Below are 19,602 nucleotides of genomic sequence, written 5' to 3'. Positions count from 1 at the left end.
AAATAAAAGGCATTAGTTAATTAGCAGTGCTGGTATATTTCTAAAATACTAAACAGACAAACATAAGCTGTGAATTCAATCACACAAGTTCTTTTACAGTTGTAAGACAGGAAAACTAGAGCTCCCAGCTACAATAATTTTAAAAATCACATTGGATTATTTATTAGTTATGACATGCCCAAGTGATTCAAGGTTGTACAATGCCTAAAATCATTTGAAAGCAAGCTTACCTTTTGTCTTTTTAGTTCTGATTGGATTACATAGTGCATATATTTGCATTGATTTAAGTTGCTAAATTTATTTTGTACATTCTGTGAAAGATACATTAGCCATTCTCTTGATTTCCTGCCATATTAACTTAGTTGATACAATCTCCTATATGAGACTAACTTTCTAGCTCTTTTTTGGTGTAAAAGTTATGCCAATCCTCAGCCATATTCTCAATGATTTTGGTTCCTCAGCAAATCTCTAATACCCCAAAAATTCTCTTAAATGACTTAAACTTCAGGAAGGAGAAGTAGCTCATAGAGCCACCAAAAAGAGAGAAACTCAATTTCTATCAATGACCATCAAGTTTGGAGTGTTTCTCCTCCCTTTTGCTATTACTCATCTTTCATTTCTATATTTATTTCTGGCAATGTACTTTCCTTTACTTCCTCCTGTCCTTTGTTCAGTTCTTACATGTTTTCTGGATTTTGTGAATAGCATGCAGCATGAGTGACTCAACTTTAACTTTTTGGAGGGGAATTTTCAGAATTGACTAAATCCATCTGAGAATTAAAAAGTAACTCTTTTCAGATAAAGTGTGTGTTTATTTATTTAGACTTGGAACTTGAGTAACTTTTGGGGCAATTATTGTATTGTAAAGAATAAGTAAATTCTTAAAATAGAGCAAGTTTTCATTTATATCAACAGAAGAAATGCAGAAATAAGGATTGGTTATTTTAATTTGCTGTTAAATGAAAAGCAGGTTTGGCTTTATTCATGAGTCACTGTAAAAACTAATAAAGGATTCACATCAAGTGTGAATTTTTTTTTGCCAGCAAAAGTTAAAACATCAAAGAAACCTCTTTCAAATACTAACAAATTTACTTACAAACACCTATATTTATTATTTCATAAATAGGCGCAACAGATTCCATAAAAAAGATTAAATACAGACACAGTATGAAGAAACAATAATACAGAGCCATACGTAAAGGTTATAATTTAGCTGTTTCCAATCTGTTTCTGCATCTAATAAGATACCAGGTAAGCATTTGGCAGTTTTATACATAAAAGGACTTAAATGACATTTACTAATCATTACACAAAAAAGTGATACAAAAAAGCAATTTTTCTGCAGTACAAAATAAATGTGTTTGCGCTTTCCTTAACACTAGTTTCTTTTTGTCTGATCAATGAGACAAAGCCAATTTGTTTTTAAATTAAAATCATTTGGGAATATTTTGTCAAATATTTTGAAAATATAGAACTATTAGTTGTTTTAAAAATGAAGTAAAAATATGAATGTTTGCCAATTTAACCCTTATTGTGAAATCAATAAACTGGGATGAACCAGTTTGAAATTACAATTTAGCTACAAAAACATTCACATTTTATACTCTAGGAGAGTGTAACATAGATGCTATTTACAAACTTGCTATGACTGCTACATCAAGCCATTTAAAAAGTCTTTAGTAGTTTCATATAAACACCCATTATGAAAACCAATGGAAAATCCAGGACTGTTATCCCAGACATCTACAGGTGCTAAGGCAGTTACTAGCGCGCAGCACTTCACAGCAAAAAAACCAACATAAAATCTGAATGGTCCATATTTCCTTCAGGGAAGAAGAAAAACAATGTCCATAAAGAATTAAAAAAAAATAAAGAAGCATGACTATTTCTTCCAGAGTGGGTGACCCACAAGCTCAAATGGTCCTAGGTGCTTAGCAACTTGTATTTTCTAATAAAATGGAGAACTGCCTTGACTGTACAAAGCAATCCATGGTGAAAGGACTTCCCTGAATGCCTCAGTGGAAAGAAGAGGTGTTCTGATTTTCAGGTAAGGTACAGTGCTTTGTCCCTCTGCATGCCCCTGCAGAGAGAGAAAAGAATCATCTTCGTTACAAGTCAACCTGCGCTGCAATGTAACACGAAGGGCTTGGGTTACTTGTTCTAGCTTCAGGGATGGAGTTGTGCACGGGTAGTTAACCTACACATAAAGTGAATAGAGATCCAAATTAATTTAATTCGGGAAGGGATAGAAGATGGCTCCACATTTCTGGAGAGGTGTCTTCTGCCTTCCTAAACATGCAAAAACATTCCAGACCCTGTACCGTGTCTGAAAGCAAGATCGACTAGGGTGCATGCTATGAGCTCTGTCAACCGCCAGATGGCGATGGCCAGCCACTTACCCACTACTACAGTAGTCGTTATCCCAGTCCACCGGCTGAGGGGGAGGATTTCTGCACCCGGAACGCACATACTCCATTGCTTGGGTGACAACTTGCGCGGCAGTGGATGTAGGATTGATAATAGTCTGATAGTCGGGTTGAAGAGTAAATCCCTAAAAAAGGTAAAAAAAATAAGTTCACAAATAAGGATCAAAGTGCCTTTTAAAGAAGTAAAACACCTAAATATTTATCCATTCTTTGTAAACACTGTAAGGGCCTTCTTTCTAGCTCCTCCCTTTACAAGGCAAGCCCATCCTTTTAAAGAAGTAAAACACCTAAATATTTATCCATTCTTTGTAAACACTGTAAGGGCCTTCTAGCTCCTCCCTTTACAAGGCAAGCCCGTTAGAACAGCCCAGAAAACTCCGGACAAAAGTATAAAAGACATGCCTGCAACTTCATTCTTCTTACCTTTCCTTCATTTAAACTTGTGTCGAAAACCTTTAATTATACTCTTGAGCAGATAAATTGAATTGAGAAACAATTTAAAATAGAGAAGCCAACTCAATCAAAACAAAGGGAGAAAAGAGCTTAAACCCCTCAAAGTTTATGTTTTCTATCAAGCCTAAGGATACATTAATGGTTAATCCCCAGAATATGCAACAGAATCTTTTTTGAAGGATTCAGGCAGCAGGTGGCTGAGTGTTTTATTAGACTACACCTATTCACATATTGTTCTCAAAACCCTTTTTCTTCATTCAATCACAAAGGGACCATCTGCTTCTTCTTTTATTTGTATTTCTCTCTCAGCTAAAAAATTTCAACCAAAGCTTTTTAACAGTTGTCGGACTGATACAGGAAAAGAGATGCAAAACAACTTGCCATTACAAAACACAGAGAGGGAAAGTGTAAGACAGAGCAAATATATTTTAATTGAAAAGTCTATTAACTGGCAAACAATAATCAGACTTTGGGGAGATTCTTCTAATTCACTAGTACGGAGAAGTGTTGACTTTTAAACCTATCAAAGTTATTAAAAATTCAAGGACAGAATCTGTGAAGTATATAGCTATATCTGGTAAACAAAAAGCATTATATGCAAAGACATTTTTAGCTTATCTGGTGAATTCAAGAGCAGCAGGAACAAGTTTTGCTGGAAGTGACCAAAAAAAGTAACTTAATTAATCTTGTGGTTGTCTCTGCAGCAGAGTTCATCCATGGTTTTTAATGCTGAGAAATCAAGAGGCTTTTTTTTTTTTTTAAATGAACCACTCTCTACTTACTTGCCCAAAGCTTTTGAAGGCATGTTTACTTTTCTTAAACTTAGCAGGGTCATTAAAGTACTGTGTTTTAAAGGTATTTCCTTAGAATTTTATTCATGTTTGGGTGTCCCTTGTGGAAAGACTCAAAGACAACAACTAATGTCAAATGTCCTCAATTCTCAATATTGGTTTCAAGATATGAATTTATTTTCCAAATGATAAAAGATTTCAAACCAATGCCCACATCTACTCTCACCCAAATAGTGGAGAAAGAAAAACTTTGGAATGACTGGAAGCAAATTATTGAAACATGGATAAAGCGGCCAGACTGGCTGACACAAACGGAGGTCTAGATTTCCTGTAGTAACAACTGGTTTGTGGGAAATAAGTTATCTGTACAGACACCAGGGGAGCTTAAATTATAGCTTTAGCTGGCCATTTGGGGATCTAGTCCTTGCTGTGCAGAATTCTTCTTTATCCAGACCTTCCTAGATCTCCAACATGGAGTATCATGGGCTTTAGTGTGTTCATTTCCTACGGGCCTGTCATATTCTCCAGCTTTCTGGATTTCCTGCCCTACTAATGAGTGTGCCGCTGGGTAAAGAGCAGGAGAAGTTCTTCAGGAGCCTAGTGTTGACTTCCTTTATTAAGCCCCCATGGTGAGGGCTGCTGATTTTTGAGGACCTGAGATCAGTGTTTGAAGTACTTACTGGATATTTTCAGGGCCTCGCCCATAGTAGTGGCTCAATAAATCATATTTTTCAATAAATAAAGTTTAGTACGGACTATTTGATAATACTGTCAGAAAGGCATATGGAAGATCAATGTGTAAATGCCAGGACTTTCCCATATTTTTAATGTAAAGTTCTCTATATTGAATTTTTATACAACCAACAAAATGTAACCTAAAAGCAAACTGGTATGAAAACAAAAGTGAAAATGTCTTGAATTAGTTGAAGACATGGAAACATTAAAAAGCACTGTGCTTGTACACACACACACACACACACACACACACACACAAAATCATTGCTTTTTTCCATCCAGTGGAAATTGTTTTTGAAGTTGAATGAGAAAACATCAGAAAAAAATTAGTTTTAAAGTTATTATACGTCAATTTATAGAATCAAAATTATGTGTCAACACAAATTTCAAAGACTGAAAATTCAGCTAACTTCAATGTTTAAATTAAAGCAAACGACTAACACCAAAAGAATCAAGGACCAAGAAAAATCCAGATGGACTGTGAATAAACATTATTTTACTTTCAAGTTAGAAAATAAATCATCCCTCTGAATATTATATAGAGAAATGCCTATAGGTTAAAAGTAGAGCTAAGTACATTTTCATTATTGAAGTAAAGAGAAAACAACAATGATGATATAAAATTTTTGAAAAATGTTTGCTTAGCGATCCAATTAAACAAGACTGAATATTTTGCATTTTAATACTCAGGAGGAAAATCACCAACTGTTTTGTAGCAAGCTTGGAATTTTAAATTTCATTTTCTTTTGCCAGATTGAAATAAAAATAGGAAACATGATAAAGATTAATTTGATGTCAGAAGGGATATTTGCTCTTTAATTAGATTTCTGTAGCCCTAGCAGTTTTGTTGTGCCACCATAGCAAGTCCGAAAAAACCTGCAGCCCAACCAAACACGGATTCTCATATCCACACTTTACCAGGAACTAATTTCATTTCCTGCCTGTCTGGAGAGGTATTTTCAACAGGCATCAACGTTTTTGTCTTCATGACTGATTTATTCATCAATCTCAATGTGATTTTTTTTAAACCTTTAAATTACACCCAAATCCTAGAGCAGCTGTTTATTACACAAGGAAATTGAAAATCTGTCTGTGTGATATCATACAAAGATTTTTTCTTAAGGTTATAAAGGACGTTGACAGATATTAATGATTTTTTTCTCTTGACCTCAGTGGACAATAGAGTGAGCAGAAAAAGAAAGGACCAAAAAAAGTAGGTCCATGGGTTCAGTGTATAAAATATTCTAGAAAAAAAATGAAACTATATTCTTGGTAGACTAAACAATTATTTTTGTAGGATATACTCATTTTCAAAAGGTTAATAAAATAACAAAAGTAATAAATATGAGATTTCTTTTAAAAGTACAGTAGTGGTTAACTTTGTTCTCTCTCCTCCTCCCCTACTCTTTCCTTTTTCATTCCTGTTTGAAGATGGGGACAGTGCCCTGTATCAGGTGAAGTAAACAAATAGCTTTGAGCTAAAGGTGGTTTGGATGATGAACCCGGTCAAACGTTTTCCACAACACAGGTCTCCATCTACAGGACAAAAACTGACTGACAAATGAACAATGGCCTGACTGCTGTGAAGGTGGTAAATCCAGTGACATCTGCATGGCCTCTTTGATCTTGGTTTTAAGGTGATCACCTTACTGGGGCTGCCAGTCTCAGTCTCATGAACATATTCTCAATCAATTGAATTTAAAAAAAAAAATCCAAGGAACCGAGAGATTCCACGACCTAATCTGATTTCTCCTGACAGTTGACACATTACTCACTTGCTTTTTAGTTGTTCATCACTCAACAATTGTGTTACTCATGCAATGAAGGTATTGTTGAGTGATTTTAGTCAACATAGTCTTTGTAGCTACTTACTTTCTATTTTGAATTCCTACCAGTTTGTGTGCTATTAATAAAAAAATTGAAATTAGATTCTACCAGAATACTTTTTGAGGTATACTAACAGAAATGATTTACATAATGATAAATACCTTGACTGATGTTATCCATGCTTTCTTCCTACTTAGCTAAGATTCTCCATGGAAAGATAAATCTCTTGAACTTTTACATGTGGCTTTATGTAATTCTGAAATATTTGAAAACTGTTCAGGATCACAGCAAGCCCATCCAAGGTGTTAGCACAAATAGAAAAGGGAGACATTGCTGAGTGAATAAATTAGAAAATGACCTCCTTTCTGGACAGCGCTGTGGCCCTCAGCTTGGTGAGGTCTCTATGCCTCTGCTATTCCTTCCTTTGGGGAAGCCACCCTGAACTCAAGCACTGTGAATAATACCTGGACCCTGAGCCTGGCAGCGCCTTCAGGCAGGGGTCAGTCTACCCAAATGAAGCTGTTGTCCCTCAACCTATTAATTCTTCAGACAAACACTATTGATGCACTAAAATTCAGGAATGCTTAGTAGAATCTGATAGGAAGGGGGGACATTTGACTTATGAGCATCATTCAGTCACAAACGCCACTGTAGACAAAGCAGGAAGGTGAAATCTAGCTTTTTCCTGGCCTTCTTCCCTAGTGGGTCTTCTCCAATGCATTGGAAAACTTAGGTAAGAAATCAAGAGGGTTATCAATATCCCTGACTTAGGGACCAAGGAACCCTTCAGGAAAGAGTATGAATCCTTTTGCTCACCATGACAATTCTGATTTCAGAACTAACTCAGATTTAAAGATCCTCCAAAGTGTTAGGAGAAATAGATTTTCTAATGTGAAGTGTTAGGCATACTGGACCTGCATAGGGAGAGTTAGTAATTTACAAGAATGATTGTGAATGAGAGACAGTTAGCCTAGTATTTAAGTATCCAGGCTCTGCTTGCTGAACAGATCTGGGGTTGAATACCAGTTCTGGCCCTGTTAGTACATTATTCAACTCTGTCAGCTTCAGTAAGATAAGTACAATTGTAGTAGAAATGTTCTTATGCTCTAACTTTTCAGAGAATTAAAGATGAGATGAAATATTAAGGCATTGGACTTACTATTGTCACCTCTTAGAAATCCTGTCAATGATGATGATGATGATGATAATTAAGAAAAAACTTGTACCTACATGTATTTATTTTTCTGTCTCCCCTCCCTCTTACTGTCCCCAGTCTAACTCAAATTCCACAGAGAGCTAGATACCAACTGTGTAGAAAGAATTATATTTACACATTTACTTGTAGCTCTGAGGACAAGAGTATTTGGGGTATAAGAATGAGCTGGGCATGGCGGCGTACTCCTGGACTCCCAGAACTCTGAGAGGCTCATGCAGGAGGATAAAAGTTCAAGGCCAACTCTTTTGTGACTTAGCAAATCTCTGTGTCAAAATAAAAAAATTTTCTTTTAGAAAGCTGGGGATGTAGTTCAGTGCAAAGACCTAGAGTTTATTTACCAGTATCACACACACACACACACACACACACACACACACACACACACACACAAATACATAGTTGAATTTTCTATCATTTCTGATTTTTACCATTATTTTCTGAAACAAGTTCTTGGGATTTTTGAATGCTTCATGTTCAGCTGAGTATATATAGTTTGCTTCTAGTTATCAAATTGTGAAATAGCACCAAAATCCAAAAAGAAAATTTTATTTAAAAAAAAAAAGTTAATATTGTACACAAGTGATTTCAATAACCAGGGAGTAGATAGTGAAGTTTCCAAACTTTTCCCACATTTTCTACGAGCCTGCCTTTCAAGCGCATGGACCCGAGTTCAATCCCCGTGTATACGCTAGGCACTCTGTCCTTCAACTATACCCCAGGGCCCCCTGAAATATGTTAGAGTAAAACTCTGGTTCAGATGTTCAGTTATGGTTTTCTGGGTACCATCAAACTTGTTTTAGGATTAGATATCATTTTGCAGCATTTATTGGACTCAACAGGTCTACCAGTCAAGTAATTCTCATTTCTAAACAATATTTTTAAAAAATACAGAGGGCTGGGGATGTAGCTCAGTGGCACAAGTGCCTGCTTGGCAAGTGTGAGGTCCTGAGTTTGATTCCTGGTACCAAAAAACAAACAAAAACAAATGAACAGGACCAGGGATTTAGCTCAGCGGTGCAGCTGCCTGCATCTCAAGGGCAAGGTCCTGAGTTCGATTTCAGGTACCAAGAAAACCCCCCAAAATGAACAAACATATATGATGGTACAATGCTACATAAACTCACTGTGTGTGTGAATTAAAGTTTTTCAGAAGTTAGTATCTGTGCATGTAGTCATCTCCCCCATTTAAACAGAACAACAGAACACACAGCGCCCTCATATCTTCCTGGATGAACAGACTCCCGCTCCCTCCCGAGCCCTTCAGAAGAGGGGTGCTGGCTCAGTGTGGAGCAATGGCACTTACTTGCTGCATGGTCGGGGAGTGTAAGGCAGACTGGACCTGCATGGGGAGCTGGTTCCCGATGGGCTGCTGCATGGCGAGATGCTGGTGAAGAGGTGGGCTGATCTGCAGGGGCGGCGTGGGGGACACAGCCATATTCGCTATGGGGACAGTCACTGGCATTTGGTTATTCGGCTTGGGCGCTATGTTCCTGGGGAGACTAGGATGCATGGCCGTGAGGTGAGGATTCATTCCCGGTTGTTGGTGATAGTGGGAACTCAGGTACAGAGCTGAGTGGGCCTGGCTGGTTCCGTGGAACACTGACGGCTTTGAGTTGATCAGCTGAGGAGGTTGAGATGTCTTAACGTCAACAGTTTCAGTGTAGCTCTGTTGAAATGAAGGGAGAAGAGTTAGGAGATGGATGTGTGGAGCGACGATTCCGGGAGCAAGATGTTCTGTGAGTTTACTCACGAACTGTCATGTGAACCAACACCCGTGACAATTCTTAATCCCTTGTCTAAGAATTCCTCCATTTTTATTTTAACATCATTTATACAACCCAGTCTTATAACTTTCACTCTTTTGTGAAATCTAAAATAATCTGCAATGGCCTTTTTTTGTTCCTTTGCCTAATGCTAAGCTCTAAACTGCTGACTCTTATTAGCATCTGAACAAAAAGATGCAGGGTAAGAGGGAGACCATCACTGTCCTAATAGGAAACGTATTATAACTCACTTTCCAAGGAATTCACTTCTGCAGTTCTCCTATTGATGAATGTTTAGCTTTTTTTTTCTTTTTCTATCCTCATAGAGCCTTGTCCTAGATATCTGCACAAAGCTGGTTGATGGAAATGAGTATGGAAGAAAAAAGTTCTAAAATACCTTTCTGAAGTCTTACAAAATTACATTAATATATCTTCAAAGTAACCATAGAACTCATCTTGATTTTTTTACAAAGAAGTTGGTGATGAATTGTTCCCCTTAATGAAGTAGATAAAAATAATCTCTCTTAGAAATTTTAGACTCCATCATAAATTAATATAATTTTGCCCTAATTTTTTTCCACACTTTCATAGGGTCATTTCCTAATAATCTTTTAATTGACTTAGAAACTAGACATTTCAGTGGAAGCTGAAAAGAATCAAGAATTAACTCTGGCATTTCTTCTTGGACATGAACCTACCTCCTACTTGAGCTGAGAGGAAGAGACTGATACAACAAACGGAGGGGGAAAAAAAAAAACAGGAGGGAAAAAACCACTAACATGTCCCCTTGGAGAAAAAAGTCACTTTGTCACTTTGAAGATGCACAGCTCCCCTTTTTCTGCAAGTCTGTGTTATGTTTCTCACTACTCTCAGCACCGTGACTGCTGAGGAAAATGGGAGGGCACCCGTGTTCCTCCCGCTTGGGTACCAACAGACATGCCAAGACCTCACGCCAGCTACCTTCACTGTCAGTCAGCTTACAGCACTGTCAGCTTGGCAGTGTTTGTCCCAGTAGTGCAAGAAAATGACAATGAAAAGGATGCTGTGCACATGTGCCAACTCTTGAGGTGAGCGCAGGCACGGCCACGGTAGATGGACATTGCACCCCATGCACCATCTCATCTCCCTAGTAAGGTCCTATGTGACACTCGGTAGAACACGACAGACTGGGAGTCTGGGGTCCCGCCAAGCCATGAAGAGCATGCAGCCAGGTGCACCCCAAAATCCAAGGACCTGCATCTCCAAAGGACCCGCTCATGAAGACATTTCTGTGTCAGTGTTGATACAGCTTTCTGAGATAGGAATACAAGTGTAGGCTCCCTTTCTTCTGTCATGACATTAAAAATATCAAAAGGTGTTCAAAACATTTAAAGAGAGGCTATAGGCCAAAGTAATTCAGAAGTGTTTATTAAATGTAGATCCTAAAAAGCATTTTCAATTAAACAACTTTGTAATTTTATGTTTTGCTTTCATTTTAAAAATTCTTGTAGTTGATGGGCAATATGGTTAATAGTTCAAGGAAAAAGTAAAATAGGTTAAATCAGGCTGGGAAAATAGTGACTACTTTTACATCTGAATAACATATACTGTAATCAGTAATACTGCAATAATAATCCCATAAATGGAAGGGTATGTTTTTATTGTGTATCTCTGTGTTTAAGTCATCCAGGAAAGTGCTTTCACTGTGTTTAAACTCCTTTGCTTTTAGCTGATGGCAGAAGGATTAATTTTGTATTTAGTCATGGACTGTATCAACTTCACATTGGAAAGAAGTTACATTTCATAAAAAACTGACATATGGTAGTAGATTTTTGTTTTTTGCTCTATAGCTGTTTTTAATCTAAAAAATAACAAAAATCGTTTACATTCCTATATGATCAACACCATGAAATGCATGTGTTATAAAAATATTTTCATTTAAAAAAATTTTGGACATACCTCTTCCTAGATAATGAGGTAAATATTGGCTACAGAAGAAGTAAAAATGTTGAATTCAAAATAAACAATAAATACATTTTTACTGAGCTCTACTTGTGTGTGTGTGTGTGTGTGTGTGTGTGTGTGTGTGTGTGTGTGTGTGTGTGTGTGGTACTGGGGGTTGAACTCAGGACCTTCCAAATCCTTTAAAAAATTGTTATTATTTTATAAAATTTTGAGATATGATCTGGCTAATTTGCTCAGTTGCCCAGGCTGGCCTTGACCTTGTAGTCCTCCTGCTTCAGTCTCCCGGAGTGCTGGGATGACAGGCGTGGGCTACTACACTGGAAAATTGTACCTTTTATATAATAGTGTGTGGTCCACTACATGGATAAAATGATGGGTGGATATACAGGGTGGATATATAGACAGATGTGAAGGGAGAGATGAGAGGGAGAGAGAGAAGAGAGAGAGAGAGAGAGAGAGAGAGAGAGAGAGAGAGAGAGATGGTGACCTAATTTGAAATATTTTAGTGCTAATCTTGTAAAGACCATCCTTGTTCATGATTAAACTCAAAACATTTTCTCTGTCCAGTCATTTGTCCTATCTGTTCTCCACACTGAAGACATAAAGACCAGTTCCCTAAACTCACTTTGAAATAGTAGTACATTTTAATCACTTGGCCTATTGTAAACTCAAATTAATTTGATTCTCCAAAATAACGATTCACATGAATGAAAAACAATTTTTAAGATAGCAAGAAGAATTATTTTAGTGTTTTTTCTTCTTTCTAAGTTATTACAAGTGACTTGCTAAATAATATGCTAAGCCATATTTATATACATGACAAGCACCCCAATATGAGTCTTTTCCCACACTCTCTTTTCACAAAGATTCTTAAATAATAAAGAAAGGGATTTTTTTTTTAATGTTAGGGACTTGAGTCCCTATAGGCCATGCACCTGGCAGAGTGTAGAGTGCATGGTGAGCCTATGCATGTTTGTTGGATGACTGAATGACTGTATGGGGGCAGAATGCCAGGAAGACACTGCTGGCCTGGATGCTACTTCTTACTATTCATCCCATTCTACTTTTGAAGGAGCGAGGAAGGCTCTGCAGGCTCGGGGAATCCACAGAACACTGGCTCAATCTTCTTCACTCTTCTCTGCTCTCAGCACAAACCACTTCCTGCCTGAAACAAGGAGAAATTCTAACCCTTCTTAGTGCTGCGCTTGGTAGGTGCACAGCGCTTTATAGCTCACTGGCTCCTAGGCAGACATAATTAGCAGGGCAGCTTGCTAAATTTTACCTACATTTTGAGAATTTGTGCCTTTATGTAAAGGTCACTCATTTAGATGGGGAAAAGCATGCTTCTGGGTTCACTTCTGATTAATCAGAATAATGTAATAGGCCATCTATAAATCACAAGAGCTATTTTATTGTCTTGGACTATAGGTAGAATATGTTCATTTTCAATAGCAATCTAGGATGGACTCTCAAATGGAAATATGAAAAAAGCATAAATATAATATGCTCTCACCATCAGTTTCTTCCAATTAAACCATGAAAGCAAGGCTACAACTTTGCAAATCAATTATACTACATATGAAGATCTCCATACCTACCATTAAGAAATTAGATCTGTTTTCTCACACATTCTAAATAATTTAAATCTGTGTCTACTCTCAAACATATGAATCACTTTAATTTAGTGGTGGGCATCTTTTGCTGGCCACATGAGAGATGTGATTTTATCAGTGTTCACTGTAGTCAACCCTTGAATCCAACATTTCCGGGTCAAGGATGTGGTCTGGCTGTAAGATTCTGCTTCCTATTTACTTTTGGACCACAGGTTCTGAAAGCTATTTTCTACATACACAAAAGGCAGGGTTGTGGCATGGAGACCTTTTGGATCCCATCAGTAGAGAGTTACTATGACATGTGCAAAATATACAAAGGATACAGGACTGTACTATGAATTGAGTTGATGATTACCCAAGATAATTTCAATCCCATTTACTTTGTATTATGAAGAAGTATTGCACAGTGTACAAATGTCCCCATTCTGAGATGATGTGAGCTGTAAAAATGAAAGACTGACGAAGTAATTGTTATTTAAAATAGCAGAGTATAAACACAAGACATAAAACTCAGTGGAAGCAACAATATAGGATTTGCTGAACCAAATGAAATTAATAGTCCAACTAATTTGATTCTTGTTTTCAGCAATGACCAATAACTTGATACACTGGAAATTAAACAAAATTTATGCACCTATTCAATTGTGTGTGGTTATTTCTGGAAGAAAAATTCTTCCTGGTCCTTGCAGGTGATTAACTTATACCTTGAAGCATGAGATTTTATTATCTTCAAACCATGATATGGGCTCTCAGAGCTGCAAATTTTGTTAGCAGTCATAAAATGTTCCATCGTATTTGCCAATTCAGACTGAGTATTTGTCTCAATAGCTCTCCATGGCAGAGATTCTATAAGTTTACCTTGTTTTGTAAAAATAAATCATTTAAAATATTTGTTTCTAATTCATTCTCCTTCAGTTGAAACTGACCATTGTTTCTTTCCCCTTGGTCATGACAGCAGAAAACTTTAATCGAATATTGTTCTTATTATGTTTTATATATATGTATGTTTATGTATGTATGTATATAAGGAATTTTCACTGTACTTGAGATATTTTGGTACCCTATTTCATAAATTACCCCTTAATTTAGAAATAAAATACCATATTTTACGTATGACCTTAAAGTCATTAATCTGATTGCTTTTACTTAAGAAACCAGAACACAGTCATTCAAATGCTGTCTCCTTCCCAGTTGGCACTTCTAAGAAGCTGTACCCCTATTTCAATAATGCTGCTTTTACTTGGGATATTTGGGAACTTCCCTACTGAAAATCTCTTCAGAGCCAGTAGGACACTGTTTTACATATCCTCAGACAACTCTTTGTCTTGTGATGGTGAATTTGAGTTTTGAAAACTGCTAATAGTCAGTTGAAGCCAAGGTTGTGGGTTCTGTCTAGGTGATGTTTGGGGAAAAGAATGAGGTGTGAAAACAATGTAACAAGATTGATATCCTAGGGTGGCTCATAAACTTTTTCTGACTGCATTTCTAAAACCGGAGTTTCAAAAAATCTTTTGAACTCTGGGAGACATAATAAAGTGAGTTTGTAGCTTCCCAAGGTGGTTACTTTGAATGCAACACTCATTTTGGGAATATAAATTCTCGACTATGTGGTGAAATGAAACTAGTTCTATTGCTTTAAAGTCATACATTGTTTTCAGCATGATAATGTAGACCATGTCCAGGAATTTTACTCTATGGAAAAACTATATTTCCTTAAGCTTTATTTAATAGCCTAACTCAGTGTGACCCTCAATAGCATGAAAAATCTCCCCAAGCCAAAAAGCCCTCATCTTCATAATAGCATATGTTTCTGGCTTTCTTTTGAGTTTTGATATTTCAATTAAGTAACCTACATAGATAAATTATTTTTGTTTATATTTAGGTCATTCCTTATTTTTACAAAGGGATGTAAATATGAAGCAAAAGTTTTTGTTTCTCCTACTCCCCCTGCCACCCCTGGAACCAGGGATCAAACTTAAGACCTTGCGCTTTTGAGGTGGGCACAGTGCCACTGAGTTAAATCCCCAGCCCAAAAGTTTCTTTTTCTTTTTTTTTTTTCTGGTACCAGGGATTGAACTTGGGTCCTTGTGCTTGCAAGGCAGGCCACCGAACTGCTGAGCTAAATCCCCAGCCCAAAAGTTTCAGTTTTTAATGTCACTTTTATTCTTTATATCAAAGTAATCTTGCAGCCATACTGAAATGCACAAATCTTTTCCTACTCTTCTGCAATCCTACAAATACTAAAGACAAAATTACAAATACTGATTTCTTATATTTATTAAATGCTTCCTATGTTCAACATCCTGAACTTTGTAGTTTATTCTTCAATTTTTAAAATTTCATTTTATTATGGTAAAATACAGAACAGAGATTAAATTTTAAATGTGCGAAAATTCTCCCTGACCATAGGTATAATATTGTACAGCAGCTCTCTTGAGCTAATTCATCTTGTTTAGCTAAAATGTTATGCCTGTTGATTAGTAACCCCTATTTCTATTTCTCCCAGCTTCTGATGACTAGCTTTCTACTGTATTAAAAAAAGAAAAGAAAAAAAAAGGAAAAAAACAAGGCCCCCCCCCATATCCTTCCACCCTGAGTAGTCACAAATTTTTCTTCACTATTAAGACTCTCCAAGTACAGCAGGGGTGGCCCTTTTTGAGTTTCTCTCACATGGTTCCCTTGATCCCATACAGAAACATCAAGGTTGAAGACACACCTGATACCTTCTCTATCCCTCACTTATAACCTTTGCTAATGCATTTAATTTTTTCTAGGAAAAGAAACTGTTTAGTCCAGTAATTCAAGACTTAGTAGAGCAAGTTTGGGATCCTACTTCTAATCCTAATTGTGGGGCCAAGCATCCTTGTCTTTTCTTTGGGGGAGGATTTAATACATTTGAATCCTCTCTACTCTGATACTAACATTTAACCTTTGCCCCTTGTGCGAAGATTTTGTTTCCTTTCCAATATCTCAAATTGAATATGTTGTTCTGGAATCTGCCTAGCATTGTGTCACACTCCACACTCCTCTTGGTGTGTCTGGTCATTTTGGCATGCTGGAACCATGGGTAGTGGCCAGTGCAGGGTAGCTCTCTCTGGCTCTGTGTGCCCCAGTGAAGAGTCTGCCCAGTAGGAACAGCATGGTACAGAAGAGAAGTTTCTGAACACTCTCTGGGCCCAGATTCCTTCAAAGGTCTCTAGTGAGTCTCTGGCAGTGGTGGTGGGAGGGATGGCCAAGAGCAGCTTTTGGACCTCAGCCTCCTTTAAGCCCGGGCAGCTGTTCTCTCAGCTGTTAAGATGCAAGAATTCTCAGGGAATTTTACTGGAGATAAGAGGTACTAGTTCTAAAGATAAAAATATTTGAAGATCATGTTAGGTAGACAAAAGCCCGGAAGCTTTAGATAAAGACACTGAGGAGCTTGAGTCCCCTGTTCTGCCACTACCATCCTCTAGCACCACAGGCCAGCTACTTAATCTGTACCTGGAGTGCAGAGCTCAAGCACATCACGTGGGCTAGTTGTACTGGTGAGCAGAAATCTATGTAAAATGCCCCGTGCCATGTATAGGACAGAGATACTGTTGCTCAACAACAGGATGCCATTTGTGTGCATGCAATAATTGGAAAAAACATATACCATGCCGAGTGTGTGTCAGGATTGTCATATTGAAGTACAAAGATAAGAATGTTCATTTACCAGGATTGGGCTTTTTTATTTTGGGTAGATTTCAGTCTCAATCTTTCCTAGATATGTGTGATATGGTATTTAATATATGTAAAGAAAAGTAATAACTGAATAGGGAGGAGCATTGCTAATTGTATGACTCAGTTTCACAGGAGAGTCCTAGTCACTGCTGTTTGTGTTTTTGATTATGTCCTGAAAGACGCAGCTAATTTTAGAGGATGGCTTCAAACTTTCCAAGTGTCACGAAACATTCCACTCGGGTCTGTCCTATTCTTCCTTTTTTCTCAGCACCTAGCAGTGAGCCTGACACAAAGCTGGTATTGTGTAGCCCTGTGCTGGACGCGGAGCATGACCTGGAGTAGAGGCAGAGGAAATAGCAGTTTATAACGTGGTCACAAATAAGCAGCACCTGTTGGCTTAGGAGCTCAAAGCCTTATGTGGTGAAATGAATGCATCAGAAAATAGTCCCAAAATATGTGGCTTTAGAGGAGTAAATCAAAGTTGTTGGCAAGAACATAGGAAAATGGACAAAATGGATAAAAGCAATGGATAAAAACAATAGATAAAAGCATTGTTCATGGAAAAACAACCTTTAAAGAGGTTATACCATGAATTTGGGTCAACGTGGTGTTTGGTAATTCAGGGAAGCACTGTGTTGCAGAGTGGCACTGGGTTCAAGAGCAGCATGGCCCAGCACAAAGACAAGGGAAGGGTTGAGAGTATGACTCAGACAAAAGATCAGAGGTAATGCAGGCCAATGCCAGCTTTGGTCAGTTACCTGAGTGGTACTTTTGCTCTTCTATGAAATGATGGCAATCAAGCTTACCTCAAGGGATAAGAAATGCAGATTAAGGGAACTCCTGTATGTGAAGTATCTTTTCATATTATCAATCCAATCTTGCTGTCTTACTGAAGCCCATTCCGTGGCTTCCTTCATACTGAGAAGAAACTTTGGTGCTTTTCACTGTCCTGCACAGGATTGAGGATTGGGGTCCTGCCCATCTTTCCAGCTTCAGCTCAGTTCATGCTCCCTCCAGTCACTCAGTTCTGGCGACTTTACTGTCCATTTAATTCACAGAGATGTTTCGCCAGTTTTTGCACATGTTTAATACTGCCTGGCTACCTTTCCTGCCTTCCAATGTCACCTCTTCCGAGACATCTCTGCAAAACAGCCTGGTACATCCTTTGCTCTATGTCCTTAGGTTCTCAAAGACCTCGATCACTTATTAGTTTATGATTTCCCTGTTGGTCTCCCTTGACTACAAGAAAAAGTTCTTCATATGTAGGGGACGAATTTGCCTATTCTTCATCACATGCTCTAAGTCTGGCAAAGCTCACAGGCCCAGGAATATTGGCCAAAAAAATACATTAATAGGTAAACAACAACAACAGTAGAACTTGACTGATGCATAGTAGTTTCTTGGAATTGTAACTATTACATTATGGTGTGTTTTCTATTGGCCATTTTAGGTATTCTTTAATAGTGAAAGAATAGTAGTAAAAATTATAATGTAGAAAAATATTTAAATATGTCTGGCTATTGCCTAATCACAATTAAAATGGAGGGAGAAACGGATTTTTACATATGGCCCTATCTGCTATGGGAGGATAAGTTTGTATGTTTTCTGTAGGTGCACAAAAGGTTTATATAGCACACCTGCTCATATATAGTATCAGAAGGTCATTTTTCTAACCTGGAGGGAATGATTGGAACTTCCCTTCCATTTGTATAAACATAATAGATAGTTGTACATAAATAGAGATTCAACAGCTCCAGCAAAATTCCTACTGCCAAAGAGAAGAAAAATGTCAGAGTAAGCTGTAAAAAAAGTGCTTGGTTTTTTAAATGTGGAAATGGCAATTCACAGCGTTTATAAAAATTGCCATGTACGGTGGGTTGCAGCTCTGAGACTGAATAGTGAGAAAAGATGCAGCTAAGAGCAAATCTAAGGACACTTGTTTTGGAAGTAAAGGCTTAGTCAGTATTATAGCATTCCAGCAATCCACATGTCATTAGAGTACTTTGTATTGGGATTGAGACTTCCTGCATTGATTTTCTCACATATAAAGTTGCTCTGATTTAAACTCTGTTAAAATATTTAGAAAGAGACATATCTTGGATGAAATAATTCATTTTTTAAAAGTCTTCTTTATATTTTAGCATATTAGTTTGTAACAATATTAACATGACTAATGGCTGGATAGATCTGATATTTGGCAGCTTATTTTTTGTTATAATTTTAGATGCATTCTGTGAATGTTATACATATAGCAAAATGTGAGATGGAATCAGCAGAAAATATAAATAGCTTCAAAGGAGTTACATAAATTAGAAAGTATAAAATGCAGAGTGAGAGAATGTAGGAGAGTTAACAAGTTGATGGTTAAATCACAGTGAATTTTCTCACAATGTCATACCTGAAACATGCAGTTGAATTAGACAACAGTGTACTAAAATATTTTACATATTTGTATTTTGCCTTCTGTTTTCTTCTTTGCAATGGTACATGTAGTCTATATTTTCCTCAATAAAGTACTTGTTTATATAATTATCTTAGATTTGTAAGAATGGGAAAGGATATTTTTGGATGAAAAAAAGCGTTTTTTTATTGGCAAATGCAATGGAATCTGGAGGCCAGGGTCACAATGAACAGAGTCACAGCCAGGTTTAGACTTGAGGTAACATGGTGTCAAGTTCTTCTAGCCTTGGCTGAGTCTCTCTGTAGTCACTTCCCCGAGTATCTTATACAAGGAAATGCATCTGTAATAGCATGAGATCAAACAGAGCCAACTCCTGAGTTTTTATAACAGCAAAAACTAGTACTTAAGTTAGTCTGAAGCACAAAATCTGTTAATGTCAGTGGGGCGTGGAGGTGCACATTTGTAATTGCAGCAGTTGGGAGCCTGAGGCAGGATGATCACCATGAGCGGCCAGCCCAGGTTACACAGTGAGTTCAAAGACACTCTGAACTACATAATGAGACCCTGTCACAAAAAAACAACAAAAAATTTGTAAAGTCATGTTTTAAATTTTAAATAAAATGATGTGATTTTTCTTTTTTCCCCATTGTTTGTTGGTACATTTAAAGCAAACAATACAGTTAATTTATCATTTGATATGTCTTGGTTCTTGTTTTTTCCCCATACCCCTG

General features: G+C 37.3%; 1 protein-coding gene across 1 annotated transcript in view; it reads right to left on the bottom strand.

Annotated features, from left to right (window-relative positions):
- Positions 1 to 1,131: 1,131 nt before the first annotated feature.
- The window catches only part of Tox (thymocyte selection associated high mobility group box), a 308,403-nt gene continuing 289,932 nt past the window's right edge, over positions 1,132 to 19,602 (bottom strand). The window contains exons 7-9 of the mRNA XM_010640588.3: positions 8,752 to 9,114; positions 2,400 to 2,551; positions 1,132 to 2,080 (exon numbers count right to left, since the gene is read on the bottom strand). Coding sequence (XP_010638890.1) covers positions 2,044 to 2,080; positions 2,400 to 2,551; positions 8,752 to 9,114 — 552 coding nt within the window. The 3' untranslated portion in view covers positions 1,132 to 2,043. The remainder of the gene's footprint in view (positions 2,081 to 2,399; positions 2,552 to 8,751; positions 9,115 to 19,602) is intronic.

Source organism: Fukomys damarensis, unplaced genomic scaffold (assembly GCF_012274545.1).
Source record: "Fukomys damarensis isolate Sample0158 unplaced genomic scaffold, DMR_v1.0_HiC HiC_scaffold_5, whole genome shotgun sequence".
In the NCBI taxonomy this organism is placed as follows: Eukaryota; Metazoa; Chordata; class Mammalia; order Rodentia; family Bathyergidae; genus Fukomys; species Fukomys damarensis.
Note: the sequence above shows the minus strand (reverse complement) of the source record. Positions and strands in the feature narration are given on the sequence as shown.